This window comes from Squalius cephalus, assembly GCF_949319135.1.
Source record: "Squalius cephalus genome assembly, chromosome: 20".
Classification (NCBI taxonomy): domain Eukaryota; kingdom Metazoa; phylum Chordata; class Actinopteri; order Cypriniformes; family Leuciscidae; genus Squalius; species Squalius cephalus.
The window spans coordinates 30716039-30732344 of NC_137141.1; the positions used below are offsets into that span (position 1 = coordinate 30716039).

The 16306-nt window shown below is 35.9% G+C and overlaps 1 protein-coding gene across 2 annotated transcripts in view; it reads left to right on the forward strand.

Moving 5' to 3' along the window:
* Positions 1-16306, forward strand: part of eml5 (EMAP like 5) — a 103106-nt gene that overhangs the window by 41873 nt on the left and 44927 nt on the right. For both annotated transcript variants that reach the window (XR_013819331.1, XM_079852459.1), the window contains exons 5-15: positions 3348-3533; positions 4705-4840; positions 5288-5489; positions 7280-7417; positions 8933-9189; positions 10805-11017; positions 11106-11273; positions 12267-12373; positions 12510-12628; positions 15536-15722; positions 15864-15969. Coding sequence is in view for 1 of the 2 variants with exons in the window: in XM_079852459.1 (XP_079708585.1) it covers positions 3348-3533; positions 4705-4840; positions 5288-5489; positions 7280-7417; positions 8933-9189; positions 10805-11017; positions 11106-11273; positions 12267-12373; positions 12510-12628; positions 15536-15722; positions 15864-15969 (1819 nt within the window). In the remaining variant the exon portion in view is untranslated. The remainder of the gene's footprint in view (positions 1-3347; positions 3534-4704; positions 4841-5287; positions 5490-7279; positions 7418-8932; positions 9190-10804; positions 11018-11105; positions 11274-12266; positions 12374-12509; positions 12629-15535; positions 15723-15863; positions 15970-16306) is intronic.

Consider the following 16306-nt stretch of genomic DNA (forward strand, 5'->3'; position numbering starts at 1 on the left):
TTTAACAGTATGTAACCATTGTGTATCGACATGAAATATTAATTCAAAAACACCTACGTGCATCATAGCTGCATATTTATAATCGAGAATGCTATGTATTAATTAAAATGACTTTTAACATTTAAAAACAGACAAATTCCAAAACTGGATTGAATGCTCATGGGATACACACCCGTTTGATTCACTAAAAAGACTCAAATGAAGGTTTAATTTATGAATCAAACATTACTGGTTCTGATTCAAAAAATGGATTTATCAGTGGATTCACTCAATTATTAAGCAAGCACAACAATTTTACTGTGAGCATCACAATCTAGCAACACACCTGCTGACTACAATGTGGCACACAACTATTTTGAAATGTTTATCGTTGCAAAATGGCTTTTTTTGCTAAATTCTTTTGCTAAATTCTCGTATACTGTGCAAAACTCAGTGAATGGTAGCTTGTATATTTTATTCCGACCATAGCCATTGCGCCTGCATGTGTTTGAGCTTTTGACAAATTTCCTGAGGTTTTTTTTCCAGACCCTCCAGGCTGTTCTCAATCCACTTAACTGCATATATAGTGCAATGCATCTCATGATGATCCTGTACGGTTTGACTAGAGCAAACTAAGGCAGCCTGTTCAAAGAATCCCACTCACTGCCTCCCACCTCACACAACATAATCACAGCCTCGCCCACAGGGTCCAACAAAATCACCATATTTACAACAGGGCCATCACAACAGTGGTTTAGAAATCAGATATGTGACAGGAGCCGCAGACCATACAATTAGACAGTAACTAGATTAAGGTATAGTGGGCCACCCTGGACAAATTATCCTTTTCCTTCTCGCAGAATGCTAATTATAGCTGTCTTGGTGACTTTAAGGCTGTTTGATTAGTCTAGATGTGCTGGATTCAGGGTGGTTTGCACACGCGAGCAGGAGGTGGCTGTCCCCGTAGAGCGGAAAGACGGGGAGGACGTGCCTCAGGATGAAGACAGTCTGCCTCTAATGGAGTCTTGGCAGATGAATAGCACTGACTCATTTTGATTATATTAAAGCTTTACCAGAGCGCAGACCTGCAGAAACAGTGCAGTCTGTGAATCTCCCTGACGTAATGCAGCCTGGCTGTCTGGAACCGCACCGTCTGCCCCAGTGAGATGCTGCTAATGGGCCAGTGACTGTTTTTTCATCTTTTCGTTTTCTTTCAGTCAGCTTTTTGCCAGATGGACTGACTTTCATGGAAAACCCTGCTAAATTTATATATATGAAAAATAAAATAAAAAAACTGGTTAGCTGTGCTTCCCAGAAATTCACCATAAAAAATGCAGTGACACAGCTTTAGTCTTCGTGATATTGGCACTTCATGATTTTGGTATTTTATTTTAGCGTAAATATTAACTGAACTGAAAATGTGTGATTTTATATATATATTTTTGTAGTGTACTTCTTATGTACAAATCTTAATTATATATATTATAATTATAATATTACTATTACTTATAAGTACTTAATGTACTAGTACTTAATGTAATTAGTACTTAATAATACTTAATGTACTTATAGAGAGTCAACAGAGAGTCAACTTTAATGGCTTTCTTAACGCCCTGAAGTACACTTTTAAAACGTGCACTTTGTAATAGTTTAATTAAAAGTTTTACTTTAAAATAAATTTTAAATCGTGATTTAATAATCTTCATATTCTTTTGTCGTGCTTTTAAAGAAGTAGGCCTACACTTATTGTGTTGACTAACATACTAAAACAGGTAAAGTACTTGATTGTAATTTTAGCTGTGCTATTCAATATTATATTTGAAGTTAATATATTTTAAGTGTATTAAATTGCAACTTCATCATTACAAATCTGTAATTACAAATATATTTAAATGCATTACATACAAGTTTCAATAGAAATGACATTAAAGTATATTTCGGTTTACCATAAATGCTTGTCAGTACATCTGGCAGTACACTTTACCCATAATTCAAAGATAGAAAAATACTTAAGTGGGTCATAAAAGCACTCTAAAGTTCAACTAACTGCATTTATTATACATTTAAATTATAATACATTTTCATTTAATTGCAATTTACATGCAATTACTGTAAGTGTCCGAAAACATTACATTCAGTTTGCATTTAATAATATTTTTTAAAAGTATATTATTTCCATAATAAGTTTTTCTTCTATAGTCTCAGACGTCATGCCCATGGACCGTTGGCTGAACGTTTGATGCATATGACACACAAAATGGGAAACACTTTGTGATTATTGAAATCATCATCGTGAGAGCCAAACCCTCTTCATGGAAGAAACAAGTGTTTCAGTACACTTGCACAACGTTCTTGATGGAATAATTTAGTAGATGCGCACCGGTCTGTTATTGGGGACATCGACCTCAAATTTTCACGCCCCTAAACATGACGCAAACCAAAACGAGCTCTGATTGGTTGCTTTACATTTCAGCCAGACCTCCTTGGCCAATGAAAGCTTCAATAGGGTCCAGACCTTCTGCCTTCACGAGACTACTTCTTCCATAAAATGAATGGAATATAGTAATTTATTAACCCTTCTTTTCCCACTATATTCTATAGTCATACGTGTATAGTGTGCTTTCTTAGTCTTCTGAAGCCCCTCTGCCATAGTTAAAATGCCATTTTTACTTCTGTGTATACAGTATAACTTGATGTTCTTTGACATGCCATATTTGAAGGAGTTTGCAAACATGATTGAGACTTAAGTGCTAATTTTATAAAAATTCTTTGTGCTTTTTGGGCGAAATAGTACCTTCATTGTGTTCAAACTCTTCAATATGAGTGTAAAGAACATAAAAAATGTTTGTTATGACATGTCAGAGTACATTTAATTTTGCACTAGACCGCTGAGGACGAGGTTGAAGTCACACACAGAGTTGACCCTGCCATTCTCTTAATCAGGATCATGTGACCTCATGAAATAGAGCTCCGAAGTGTCTCACACATGCACACACAGCTGGATCCGAGTCAATGAGCCAATTATTATGCGCCGGCTGAGGGAGCTTTCCGTGTTTGTTCTGAACTGAGATCGTGTCTGTGCATTTTAATGATGTGTTTAAGGAGATTATGCATTAGTATGTTTGTGAGCTTGCGTGTGACTGTTCTCAACGATTTATTTAGCTTGTGAATAGAAGTGCAAATTTAGCAGGAAACAGCAATTGTCATGCTATGCAAATCTTTGAATTTCAAAATAAATCAAAGAGCCTTATGATTCATGTTTCAGACCTCAACTGTGTGCAATAGCAAGTGCTACTATAATATGAGCCCAAGTGTGTTTATGAAATTCGCATATTGTTCATTCAGTAATGACTCTCCCTTGCCCTCAGTTTTGGAGTCTGTGTGGGAATGCTCTGACCCCTAAGCGTGGCATGTTTGGGAAGACTGGAGATCTTCAGACTATCCTCTGTCTGGCCTGTGCAAGGGACGAGATCACATATTCAGGTGCCTTGAATGGAGACATCTACGTCTGGAAGGGAATCAATTTAATCCGGACGGTTCAAGGGGCTCATGGGGTAAGTGAGGGAGGTTTTCCCCAACATCCCCAGAATGACCTCTGTCCTGAGTGACTTGGGTATCTGCTTATTTTTTTATTTTTTTTTTACTGCTTACACTGATTTATGAACTATGAATGAGTTTGGCCTATCAAATGGTTAGCCTGGCATAACAGTTTTGTGATGGATGTTCCAAGATGATATAGCTTTTGATACTCCATGGTCTATGCAAATTATTACTGTTAATTAGTCATTTCTATTCATTCCAATTTCCAATTAACCAATAATATTTTTGTAGTAAAAATGCTAAGAGAATAAACATGAAAGGTCTATTTTCACAATAGAATAGAATAGAATAGAATTTTATTATATTATATGAATATTATTATACATTTATTAAAATAACTAATATTGCTAAACATATTTAATATATTTTTTATTCATTTTATTTATGTTTTTTAATTCATTTATTTATTTTATTAAATATGTGGTCACACTTCAGATTAGGGTCTAATTCTTATTATTAACTAAATATTAACTACGAATTTTGCCTCAATAAACCCCTAATTAGGTGGTTGTTAAGTTTAAGTATTGGGTAGGTTTAAGAGATGCAGAATAAGCCATTAATATGTGCTTTATAAGTAATAAAAAACAGCCAATAAACTAGTAATATGCATGCTAATAAGCAACTAGTTAATAGTGAGAACTGGACCCTAAACTAAAGTGTTACCAAATATATTTTACTAAAGTAATATAAAAGTTTTTTTATATTATTTTGGTGTTTAGGAATAATTGGCTATATTCTACTTCCTCATTAACTCATAATTGGCATTGTTGATGTATAAATGTGGGTGGTTGTCGCTTGAATTTGGTTTCTGATGAAATCCAAATACTGTGGCTTACTTTCAACTTTTTTCTTTTTAACTGTAAAGGAAGTTTTGAGTTCTACTAGTTACAGTATTTTAGTTTACAAACAACGAGAACAGTTTGTTTTCTCATGATTTGACCCCTTTAAGATCGGCAAATGTTCTTCAAGTAAACTTTATTCGACCCTTAGTTCTGTCACTGCAGTGAAAGTTTGAGACTTCAGTTAGATTCTGTAATTGTTTCAGCTGTCAGAGACATTCAGCCTCTGAAAGCCCCTGTGTGTGTGTGTGTGTGTGTGTGTGTGTGTGTGTGTGTGTGTATGTAGTCTGGTATTTTCAGCATGAATGCGTGTGAAGAAGGCTTTGCCACTGGAGGCAGGGATGGCTGCATCCGGTTATGGGACCTGAACTTCAAACCCATCACCGTCATTGACCTCAGGGAAACAGACCAGGGATATAAGGGTGAGTCAGAGCCTCTACAAACTCCCAGGATGCATTACTCTACACTGACATTTATTTTGTTTAATCCATTAAGTTGCAACTTAACTTTTGTTGTTAAATACTCAGGATCCCACAATGCAAAAGTCCTTTGTCTCTAACAGAGCTCTATCTCTTTTCTTCTTTTATTTTCTTTTTCTATGACTCATCAGTAGCTAGAGGTGAAAATTCAAGAGGTGCGTTGTAGTGGTCAGTGTTGTTTATGCAGGCTGTGTTATATCCATAGCTCTTTCCCCTGTTTGTCACTGATCCCAGATGTCTATATGTATTATCAAGCACCCAAGCACCCTCTCCATTCTTGACGGTCTACAGTGTACATCCTTCAGTATGTTTCAGGATCATGTCTGTTTACATCCACGATTACCTTCATTCCCATTCTTACTGTTGTATTTTTGTAATGGATCTGTGCAGGCCTGTCAGTGCGTAGCGTGTGCTGGAGAGGGGATCACATTCTGGTGGGCACGCAGGACAGTGAGATTTTTGAGGTGGTGGTGCATGATCGCACCAAACCCTTCCTCATCATGCAGGGTCACTGTGAGGGCGAGCTGTGGGCCCTCGCGGTTCATCCCACCAAACCCCTCGCCATGACCGGCAGCGACGACCGCTCTGTTCGGTAAGAGCTGATAACAAATCTGAATCACTCTATTGGAAAGATAAATCATTAGCTATATAATTCATTTATAATCAATAGTTTTTTTTTTTTTTAAGATGACAATGAGATTAAATTTAGAACAAACTTTTTCTTAAAGAGATCCCTTGTGAAAAAGAAGTCCATACTTTCAAAAAGAGTACTTATTATGGAAATAATATACTTTTAAAAAATATACTTAAGTGTGAACCTGTTTACACCTGATATTAAGATGCGTTTCGGTGGCTCGGATCACAAGTAGATGAGAGAGACACATTCCCGTTTACACCTGGTGTTTTAGTCCGTCTCTTTTGTCCACTTTCAACCACTTCTGTCCTGATTTCTTCGAGGGGAGGGTCTATGGGCGGGTAAATGTCTCGGCTTTTTCAGATCTTGTTATCTAATGGACAAAATCAGCTCACGCTATTTACATATGAACTCGACCGGAGATGACGGAAAAACACACGGAGAGCAGCTTTCGTTTCTGCTCTGACAGCCACAAGACCAGCCGAACGCTGTGAGTGCGTGTTAGAAATCAGGAATGGTGAGAGAACATTGTGCTTTGTTAATTTTTTATCTTCAAATCAAACCTGCGTATCCCGTACGCATTAGCTCAGTAGGCGGAGAGAAAACGGTCTTTTGTGGCTGTTCGAACACATTTGACCACATGAGCGTTTACACTACGAAAGCAATCCGGTCGAAAGCTCAAAACGTTTTAGACCCGTTTACACCTGTATGTAGTGTCGTCCACTTGTGATCCAATCAACCAAAACGCATCTTAATACCAGGTGTAAACAGGGCCTCAATGTAATGTTTTAATTGCACATAACTGCATTAGATGAAAATGTATTATAGTTGGGATTTAAGTACAGCTTTATTTGTAATTTCATAATTTCTTCTATTGTTTTTAAAATATGATTAGTGTACTAAATGTACTGATAAGCATTTATTGTAATATAATGTAAACTTTGTAATTTCTATTGCAACTTGTATGTCATGTATTTAAATATTTTTGTAATTACAAATTTGTAATGATTAAGTTGCAATTTAGTACATATATTAACTTTAAATGTAATATTGAATAGCACAGTTAAAATTACAATCAAGTACTTTACATGTGCTTTAGTATGTTAGTCAACACATAATAAGTGTACGTCTTTAAAGCACAACAAAAGATTAGTAAAACGATTAATGATTTAAAATGTACTTTAAAGTAAAACTTTTGCTTTGACATTATTACAAAGTGCACTTTTTAAAAGTGTAATTAATTGTGTTAAGAAACATAGTCATGAAAACGACAACGAGCTGACGCTGCGTTCACACCTTAACTACCTTAATTTGTAAAAGATGGAAACCTGTGACGTAATACTCGGAACGGTTCGTGACTCAAATTTATGCGTTTCAATGGCAACACTATCAACGCTGAAATGAATCTTCAGCAGTCAGGTGGTACAGGTCAGTGCTCTTTAAGTTGTTTATGTTCATTATTATTGTAATGTTATGTGCTTTGAGACATGAGGTAGTTTAACGCCGTCTCTTCTTTTTCATGAGGGATTACTTGTGTAATTCTGTTTGGTGGTGCTAGTGGTACAGAAAATATACAGTAATTGACATTACACACTTCATGTCTCCTGAGCTATAATGGGACCTCTGAGCAATACAGTTTTCCTCAGATTAGATGAAGTCTATTAAGAACATGACATTTAATGTTCAATGCACTAATTTGTGTGTCTCTATGGGTCATTACTTCCTCTTTTTCTCTTTTTGAATTGGAGGATCTGGAGTCTCGTAGATCATGCGCTAATAGCACGCTGCAACATGGAGGAGCCGATACGCTGTGCTGCTGTTAGTACAGATGGGATCCACCTCGCTCTGGGCATGAAAGACGGATCCTTTACAGTGCTAAGAGTCAGGTAAAAGCACTCAGGCAAAACAGCCTAGAGCAGGGATACTCAAAAAAAAATTGGCCTACCACAAGCTTATCAAAACTGCTTATGAATATTCATGTGGCCAACATGCAGAAAAAACTTTTTTAACAGGAAATGAACCTCTGCAGACTATCATGACTGAGTTTCAAGGTCAATAAGGCTGTTAAAATATCACATAAATTGACCTATTGATGACAAGTTAAGGTTAGTATAGTTTGTAAAATGTCATCTGGTGCGACTCCACAAAAATGTTATTATATTTCTGAATTAATAATTCAAGATATTTGTATAAAAAAAAAAAAAAAAAAAAAAAAAAAAAAATATATATATATATATATATATATATATATATATATATATATATATATATATATATATATATATATATATATATATATATATAAAATAAGGTAATATATATATATATTACCTTGCAATTTGTTAAAGCGTATATATATATATATATATATATATATATATATATATATATATAATAAGGTAATATATATATATTACCTTGCAATTTGTTAAAGCGTATATATATATATATATATATATATATATATATATATATATATATATATATATATATATAATGAGGTTATTTTCAAAACACATGTATTCAAGGTTTAAATCTATTTTTTTTTTTGCTTGATGGTTACACCACATGAAACAAACAAAGAATATCATTAAAAAGATGAATACAAAAAATACATTTCTAAGAACTTGGACCTTTTTAAAATGATTCTTCATTTTCTTTAGACAGACATCTACAACATCTACAAAAAGTCTCTTCTGCTCGCCAAGGCTGCTTTTGTTTGATCGAAAATACAGTAAAAACAGTAATATTAAAAATATTAAAAATAACGGTTTTCTATTTTAATATATTGTAAAATGTAATTTATTCCTGTGATACAAAGCTGAATTTTCAGCATCATTGCTCCAGTCTTCAGTGTCACGTGATCCTTCAGAAATCATTCTAATATGCTGCTTTGTTGCTAATGAAACATTTTTTTAAACAGCTGTGCTGATTAATATTTTCGTAGAAACCATGATGCATATTTTCATGATTCTTTGATGAATGGAAAGTTCAGAAGAACAGCATTTTTTTTTTTTTGAAGAAATCTTTTGATAAGTGTCTTTACTGTTTATTACATCCTTGCTAAATAAAAATATGTATTTAAAAAATCTAGGTAGGTAGTGTATATCATTGACCCATTTTCATGTTTAAGTTCACTTTGACTACATTTTTTAGAAAATGAAAAGGGTCTTTCCATAAACAGATACTTATTATTTTGATGAATGACAATATGATGTTTTCTAAGCTGTAACTCTTTGTTACTGCACAAGCTAGTCAAGTATCCACCAAAATCAAATATTTATTACTATTGCCAGATAATTTTATTTTCTGGCCCCTGGTCATTTCTAAAAGTGGCCCCTGAGCTGTACAATTTGAGTATCTAAGTATGCAAATCAGTTAGAACTGTACTCATTTTGCAGGGACATGACGGAGGTGGTCCACATTAAGGACCGTAAAGAGGCCATCCACGAACTGAAGTACTCCCCTGACGGAGCGCACCTAGCCGTGGGCTCTAACGATAACTCGGTGGACATCTACGGCGTTGTGCAGCGCTACAAGAAGGTGGGCGAATGTGTGGGCTCCAGTAGCTTCATCACACACATGGATTGGTCCACTGACAGCAAGTATCTACAGACCAATGATGGCAACGGCCGGCGACTCTTCTACAGGATGCCCAGTAAGAGCTCTGTGCCGTCTTGGAAATGCAAAATTCTGTCACGAAACTCTAGATGGCGCAGGCTAATGGGTCCTTAACTCAATCTGCTTGCAATCACATGATTCTCTATAGGGCACAGCTGATTGGATCCTATTGTATCAGTAGCCAATGAGCTTTGCATGCTCAACCTTCAAATACTTGGTTGGCATTTTTTTAGCAGTTTGCAGCGAACTTTCAGAAAACCTCCACCTTCCCCAGCTCCACCTGTATAGATCTGCTACGGGTTATTCATGTACGCTATATTGTACAGCAGCAGCATGTCTTACTCAAAGCAGCGTGTTGTGTATGCAGGGCTTGACATTAACATTTTTGCTCACCAGCCAATGAGATTAGCGGTTTTCCAAAGTTACTAGCCAGTTAGCATTTTCACTGGCCACAATTTTGACATCGATACCATAGGGAAAAACTGCCATATAGATATTTTTTATGTTATCTCATAATTTGGCAGCAGATATATTAGGCTGCTGTCACTTTAAGAACTGACACACGCATCAATTATACTGTTAGTACTACGGCGCGCGCTTTGAGTGTGAGCACAAAATCTGCGGGAATGGGTAAAATTATGTAGCCTGGCTAACGTCAGACCTCGCCTCATTGAGACGTGGTCTGGGAACCACATGTTCATTTTCTCGTATTTGAGGCGTGGTTTACGAATGCCCAGAGCCGTTTATTTGGCGCTACGAATGTCTATCAAATGCGCCTGTACGTAGCTCATAGCCAATCGTTTCAATTATACCAGATGACGTATGCAGAGCGGCAGAAATTCGACGAGGAAGAAGACGAAATAAACTTGCATTCTACTTGGAACACTATCTAAGGCTGCATCGAAAGGTAACTTCGCGTCTGATGCCATGTTGGACCCATAGATATAAACAAACTGCTTCGGTGTGTCGCATAGACGTCGTCATCGTCTTGCTGCTCCCTCCCCGTTCTGTGATTGGTTCCCTTTTTGAGGGGAAAAACTGGTCCATGGAAAAACTGGTCCTAGCAGCGTGAATAAAATCGCGCTGCGCTCAAGGCAGCATGGGGAAACCCAGGCTAAAAATTATGCGCAATACACGCAAAACCACGCCTTGTTTAAGCTTAAGTTTAAGTTTAAGCCTTGTAACACCAACAATATTCATCCGGAGAAAATTAAATGAGTAAGGGGAGACATGTGCAGCTGGTACCTCATATCTATTCTGGAGGAAATTAGTATTGGAAGCGTTTCAGATATATTTCAATATCGATACTGTATGTAGCGAAAATCTTTTATTTTTGACAAAAATGTATATATTTTATATAAATTTCAACCCGACGCGGTGGCTAGTGGGAGTGCACATATGACGGGTTAGCGGGTGTTAATGTCAAGCCCTGCATGTATGTATTGGCAGTAGCAAGTCCCGTACTTGCTAACAGTATAACAGCAGCAGCGTAGCAGATCTATTCTGCCAAAACCAAACATATCAACATTGTCATATCCATTACCATGTCAAACACTCAGAGAGTTGTCATGACAGAATTGTTTTCCTCAATATTTAAGTCTCAAATTGGATCATCTAATCTTGACTGACTATGGTTTTGACTATGTGTTTAGGTGGCAAGGAAGTGACCAACAGAGAAGAACTGAAGCTTGTCCAGTGGTCTTCATGGACTTGTGTCCTCGGGCCAGAGGTGAATGGGATCTGGCCTAAATACTCAGATATCAATGACATCAACTCTGTAGATGCCAACTTCAGTAGTCAAGTTTTAGTTACAGCGGATGATTATGGATTAGTTAAATTGTTTCGGTACCCGTGTGTAAGAAAAGGTGGGTCCTCTTTTTCCAGTTTGTGTGATTTTTGGTTTCTGACTTTTATTAAATTGTTATGCTTAGTGTATGTGATTTTCATTTCTAGGTGCAAAGTTTAAAAAATATTTAGGACACTCAGCACACATAACCAATATCAGATGGTCACATGATTATCAGTGGGTGATTACTATTGGTGGAGCCGATCACTCAGTGTTCCAGTGGAAGTTTGTCCCTGAAAGGAAGTCAAAAGAAACTCTTCATATAGCTCCTCAAGGTATGAGACACAATTTCTTTTGGATACCTGGCTTTTTGACAAGCTTACCCTAGTGAAAAATAAATATATCAAAATGTATTTGAAATATTTACATATTTATGTACTCAATATAAATACCCTGCAATTGTACTTTTGGTATACTGCTAAATTGGAACAACTAATTTTATACTTAATGCACTTTAGTTACTCGGAAGTAGTGCTGAAGTCCAACTAAAGATATACTGAAGTAGGCCTACATTTGATTGTGCTATAATGGATCTATTGCAGGTATACTTTAGGTACACTTTAAATGTCTTGCATTTAAAGATTGCATTTATACAGTGATCATATACTTGCAAATTGTGATATTAAAACACATTTTAGGCTTAATATTAGTAAATGTGCATTGTGCAATAAAGAAGTACTCCAAATAAAGTTTAATTATAATATTTATTTCAGTAAGTCTCAAGTGATATGTCAGTAAATATGTTTATGGATTTGTACTATACTTAGTAGGAAGTAAATGTATCTTAAATACATTCTGGTATAGGTATTTTTCACTAGGGTAATTAGCATTATTAGAGATTACTCTTGAATTATGTCAGAATCTACTGAAGAAATAAATGAATATTGATGCGATGGCTGTGCTCCTGAAATATGTGCTAGATTATACAAGCAAAACACCATCACTAATGCAAATGGGTCTACTTTTTCTTGTCTTTTTTCGTTGCATGTTGCTGCTCAGTCTAGCATGCCGCTCGCTGTTCATTTTCCTAATGGTTTTCTCAGTGCTCACGTTGGCAATTCTGTTTATTAGCCATCAGCAGTTTTCTTAGTGATAAATCTATAAAGAGGAGGGGCAGCACTTAGGAATGCCTAATAAGTTACTCAGGGTTTCTTAGGAGATCATGATAAATAGAATCGTTGCTAATTTGTTAATTCATTTATTTGTTTTACTTGAGTGGAATGCATAATCATTGCAGGAGGTGTAATTTTGCCCTCTCCATCTTACAGAGACGTTAATAGACTCACATAGCGAGGAATCCGACTCGGATCAGTCAGACGTGCCTGAGATGGACTCTGAAATCGAACAGGAAACACAACATACTTACCGACGACAGGTTTGTGATGACAAGTAATTGTTTTAAACATACTGTATGCTTATCAAAACCTGACAGCAAATCCTTTCTCTCATGGATCCTGTTAAATTCCCTCCTCAGTTCTGTGTGTGGTTTATGATGAAAATGTGTTGTTCAGGTTTACAAAGAAGATCTACCTCAACTTAAAGAGCAGTGTAAGGAGAAGCATCGTGCCATGGCCATGAAGAAGAGGGAAAGAGCTCCAGCCAGTGGAATGCGGTTGCACTTTATTCATGGGTAAGTGCTTCAGCCAATGTGGTTTGTTATTTGAGGAGCTCTCAAAAGTACTGAACGGATGGAAAATCAATCAGTACTACTCAGAGTTTGTCCCCCAAACATAAACAGTATTAGTAGTATACTGTTTGTACACAAACCAGCTATCATGTTACAAACAGTCTGACCACTATGATCTGCTTATTCCTGCAAGGAATTACTTTTTGTTAGGCATTATTATAACACCAAGATACAATATTTGTATACAATATAAATATACTGTGTTATAATTGATATAATATAATATAATATAATATAATTTATTTATGTATTATTTTAAATATTGTTTTGTTTCTGTCATAATATTAATATTTCAGATAATATAAAAAATCAATATTAATAAAATATTAATATTAAATATTTTCAAGCATTTCTTTATATTTTGCATATTTACTCTTGATAATCTTTTTTTAGTTCTATTTTATTATAAAGTTAGACAAATTATAAAAAGTTAGAAAAATCATAGTTCTAAAGTTTTGACTTTTATGTACCACCAAAATTTGTAAAAATTACAGAAAGTAAAATTCATAGCAAATATTACACATATTTGTAAATAAATTTGGTTTTATTTCGCATAGAGTATTTTCTGCATTCAATTAAATTGGCTCCATTTAATTGGGAGCGATTTTTTCGAATAGGACACGTCTCCAGTGTAGAGACAGTGTAAGGAGGTCTCCATTTAGCTTTCATAAGTTAGTTATGCACCTGCAAATCTGCAACAAGGTTTAACCAGCTAAAAAACAAAAACAAATGTATGCCACAGCTCTGGGAAGTGCCTGTGTCAGTCCCAAAGTTGAGTCATAGCACCCTTAGGGACTAGCTGTAGACCAGTAGTTCACACAAAGTTAAGATGAGGTTCTTTGACATTACCAATACCTTTGCCTCTCTGACTCAGAGTGATGCTGATGGACAGCAGTCTTTTCTTTTCACACTTTATATGGCAGACTGATGGTAGTTAAAACTATCTTATGACATAAGCTCATGCTTTCCAACTACTTGGCGATGAGTTGGAGTGCAGGAAGACAGTGAAAGACAGTGAAAGTCTTGTGCTGTTCACCTGCTGCAGAACATTAGAGTAGAAGTTGTACTGGAAGCTGGATTGGGTTGGACTCACAACTCTCACAGTTGTCTATCAATTTTTGTCTTTATTGCGTGCTAATCCTTCTGAAGAACACACAGATGAGCTCAAAGGGCTGCAGTGTCAACCACAGCTGAACTGCAAATTTGTACCGTTTGTTTCAAGTGCATCCATAGGTCATCAGATGGATTAAGAGTTACGGATTAAAGTTTAAGAACATGGCAGTAATAGTTGTGATTGCTCAGTGAAGCTGTGCACGGGCTACAGTAGCAGACCTGAATCTGACTTTAGAGGATGAAGAGATGATGGATAGGAGAATATTCAGATCAGGTTATTCAATGGTTTACAGAAGCAAGGCAATTTAAGTCACTGGATAAAATTCAAAAAACAATTTGTCTCCATTTATTTGTCCATTTATTTATTGATAAGTCAAAACGGCACTAATACATTCACAGTGCTGTAAGCAGAGATGGAAAAATTGTGAAAAATGACAATGATCATAATCAATTAAAATGATGTAAGGACATTTTTGACATTTATTTAGGCCAGTGTTGCTTTTCTAAAGCTCAATAAAAGTCATGCTCAGCAATTCACAAAATGGATACAAATTTCCCTATTTTCAAATGTGTATTATACATTGTAAACAATTTGTCCGTGCATGTGATTACTTTTTAAATTTTTTACCTCATAATGTTTGATCAAAATAGTCATATCTAGATCTTCCAATAAAAATGACTTCTCTTTGGTGACGTAAGCCAGACTTCTCCGATCATTTATTCCGCTTGAACCCCTTCCCTGCTAGTGCACGTTCATTTGCCTTCATTTTTAAATGCAACGCCCTCATCTCAAAATCAATCGGCTACCAATACAGTAGATACACATCACAAAATGCAGGAAAATATTATTCATTACCTCTATCTCTTTTTTTAATCACAACTTAATTTTTTTTTTATCTGGGAGTCGCTTTGTAGATTTGTAGACATGCACATTTTAATATTTTAATGCAAAGTATAATAAAACTATTTCGGTTGTGAACTATGTGTTTTTGTAACAAGTCAATTGAGTGACTCATTCAGTCAAAAAAAAAAAAAGCATTTACTTGCTGACACATACCATATTAAAGTTACCAACAGAGTAAATTGTTTTGGTGAATGGATTAAAAAATTCAGATCAATGAGAATGATAAAAATTCCCAAATTTGGTTAGAAATAATTTAATTCAGATAGATCCGTACATCCATGTATTATATAAAGCAGGGGTGCCCAATCCTGCTCCTGGCGATCGACTGTCCTGCACAGTTCATCTCCAACCCTAATCAAACACACCTGCCTTTAATTTTCAATTGATCCTGACGTGCTCTGAAGACCTTAATTGGTTGCTTCAGGTGTGTTTGATTAGGGTTGGAGATGAACTGTGCAGGACAGTCGATCGCCAGGAGCAGGATTGGGCACCCCTGATATAAAGTGACTCATTCTTGTATAGAATGACCTATGTTTGTGAAAACATTTGCAGTGTTGGTGTGTGTCCTGGTAAACCCTATGTTTGGCAATATCTGAAATCCTTGTCCTTATGGGGACATTTTTTTGGTTCCCATGAGGAAAACAGCTTATAAATCATACTAAGTGATGTTTTATTGAAAATCTAGAAATGCAGAAAGTTTTCTGTGATGGTAGGTTTAGGGGATATAATATACAGTTTTTACACATAAAAATCATTATGTCCATAGAAAGTCCCCATAAAACATGTAAACGTGTGTGTGTGTGTGTGTGTGTGTGTGCGTGTGTGTGTTCCAGTTACAGAGGTTATGACTGCAGAAGTAACCTCTTCTACACTCAGACCGGTGAGATTGTGTATCATGTGGCGGCTGTGGGAGTGGTGTACAACAGACAACAGAACACACAGCGCTTTTACCTGGGCCATGATGATGAAATCCTCTGTCTGGCCATCCACCCTGTCAAAGACTATGTAGCCACAGGCCAGGTACAGTAAAACTGCACACATGTCTGTTTTTGTCAGCAACAGCATACAAAGCAGAGAGGTTTCTCTACTGAATACATCAAAATCGCTTCACTTCACCTTTTGGTCTGGGCACTTTAACATCTGTGTTTGTTTCTTACACAGGTGGGCCGTGATTCGTCCATTCATATATGGGAAACAGAGTTTTTGAAGCCGTTGTCTGTACTTAAAGGATTCCATCAGTTTGGGGTTTGTGCACTTGACTTCTCAGGTACGGAATGCTAATGAATACTTTACTAATCGTAACAAACTCAGTTGTTGTATCTCAATTATTAGAGGTGTTTGTGGCAACACTTTACAAAAAGGTTAAATTTGTTAACATTAGTTAACTACATTAGTTGAGATGAACTAACAATGGACAATACTTCTATAGCATTTATTAACCTTATTTAATTAATTTTTTTACATTTACTAATACATTTTTAAAACAAATGCTGTATCTGTTAGCACTTTGGACTAACATCAACAAACAATGTACAAGTGTATTTTTTTATTTACTAACATTAACAAATATTGATAAATGCTGTAGAAATAAAATATTGTAAATG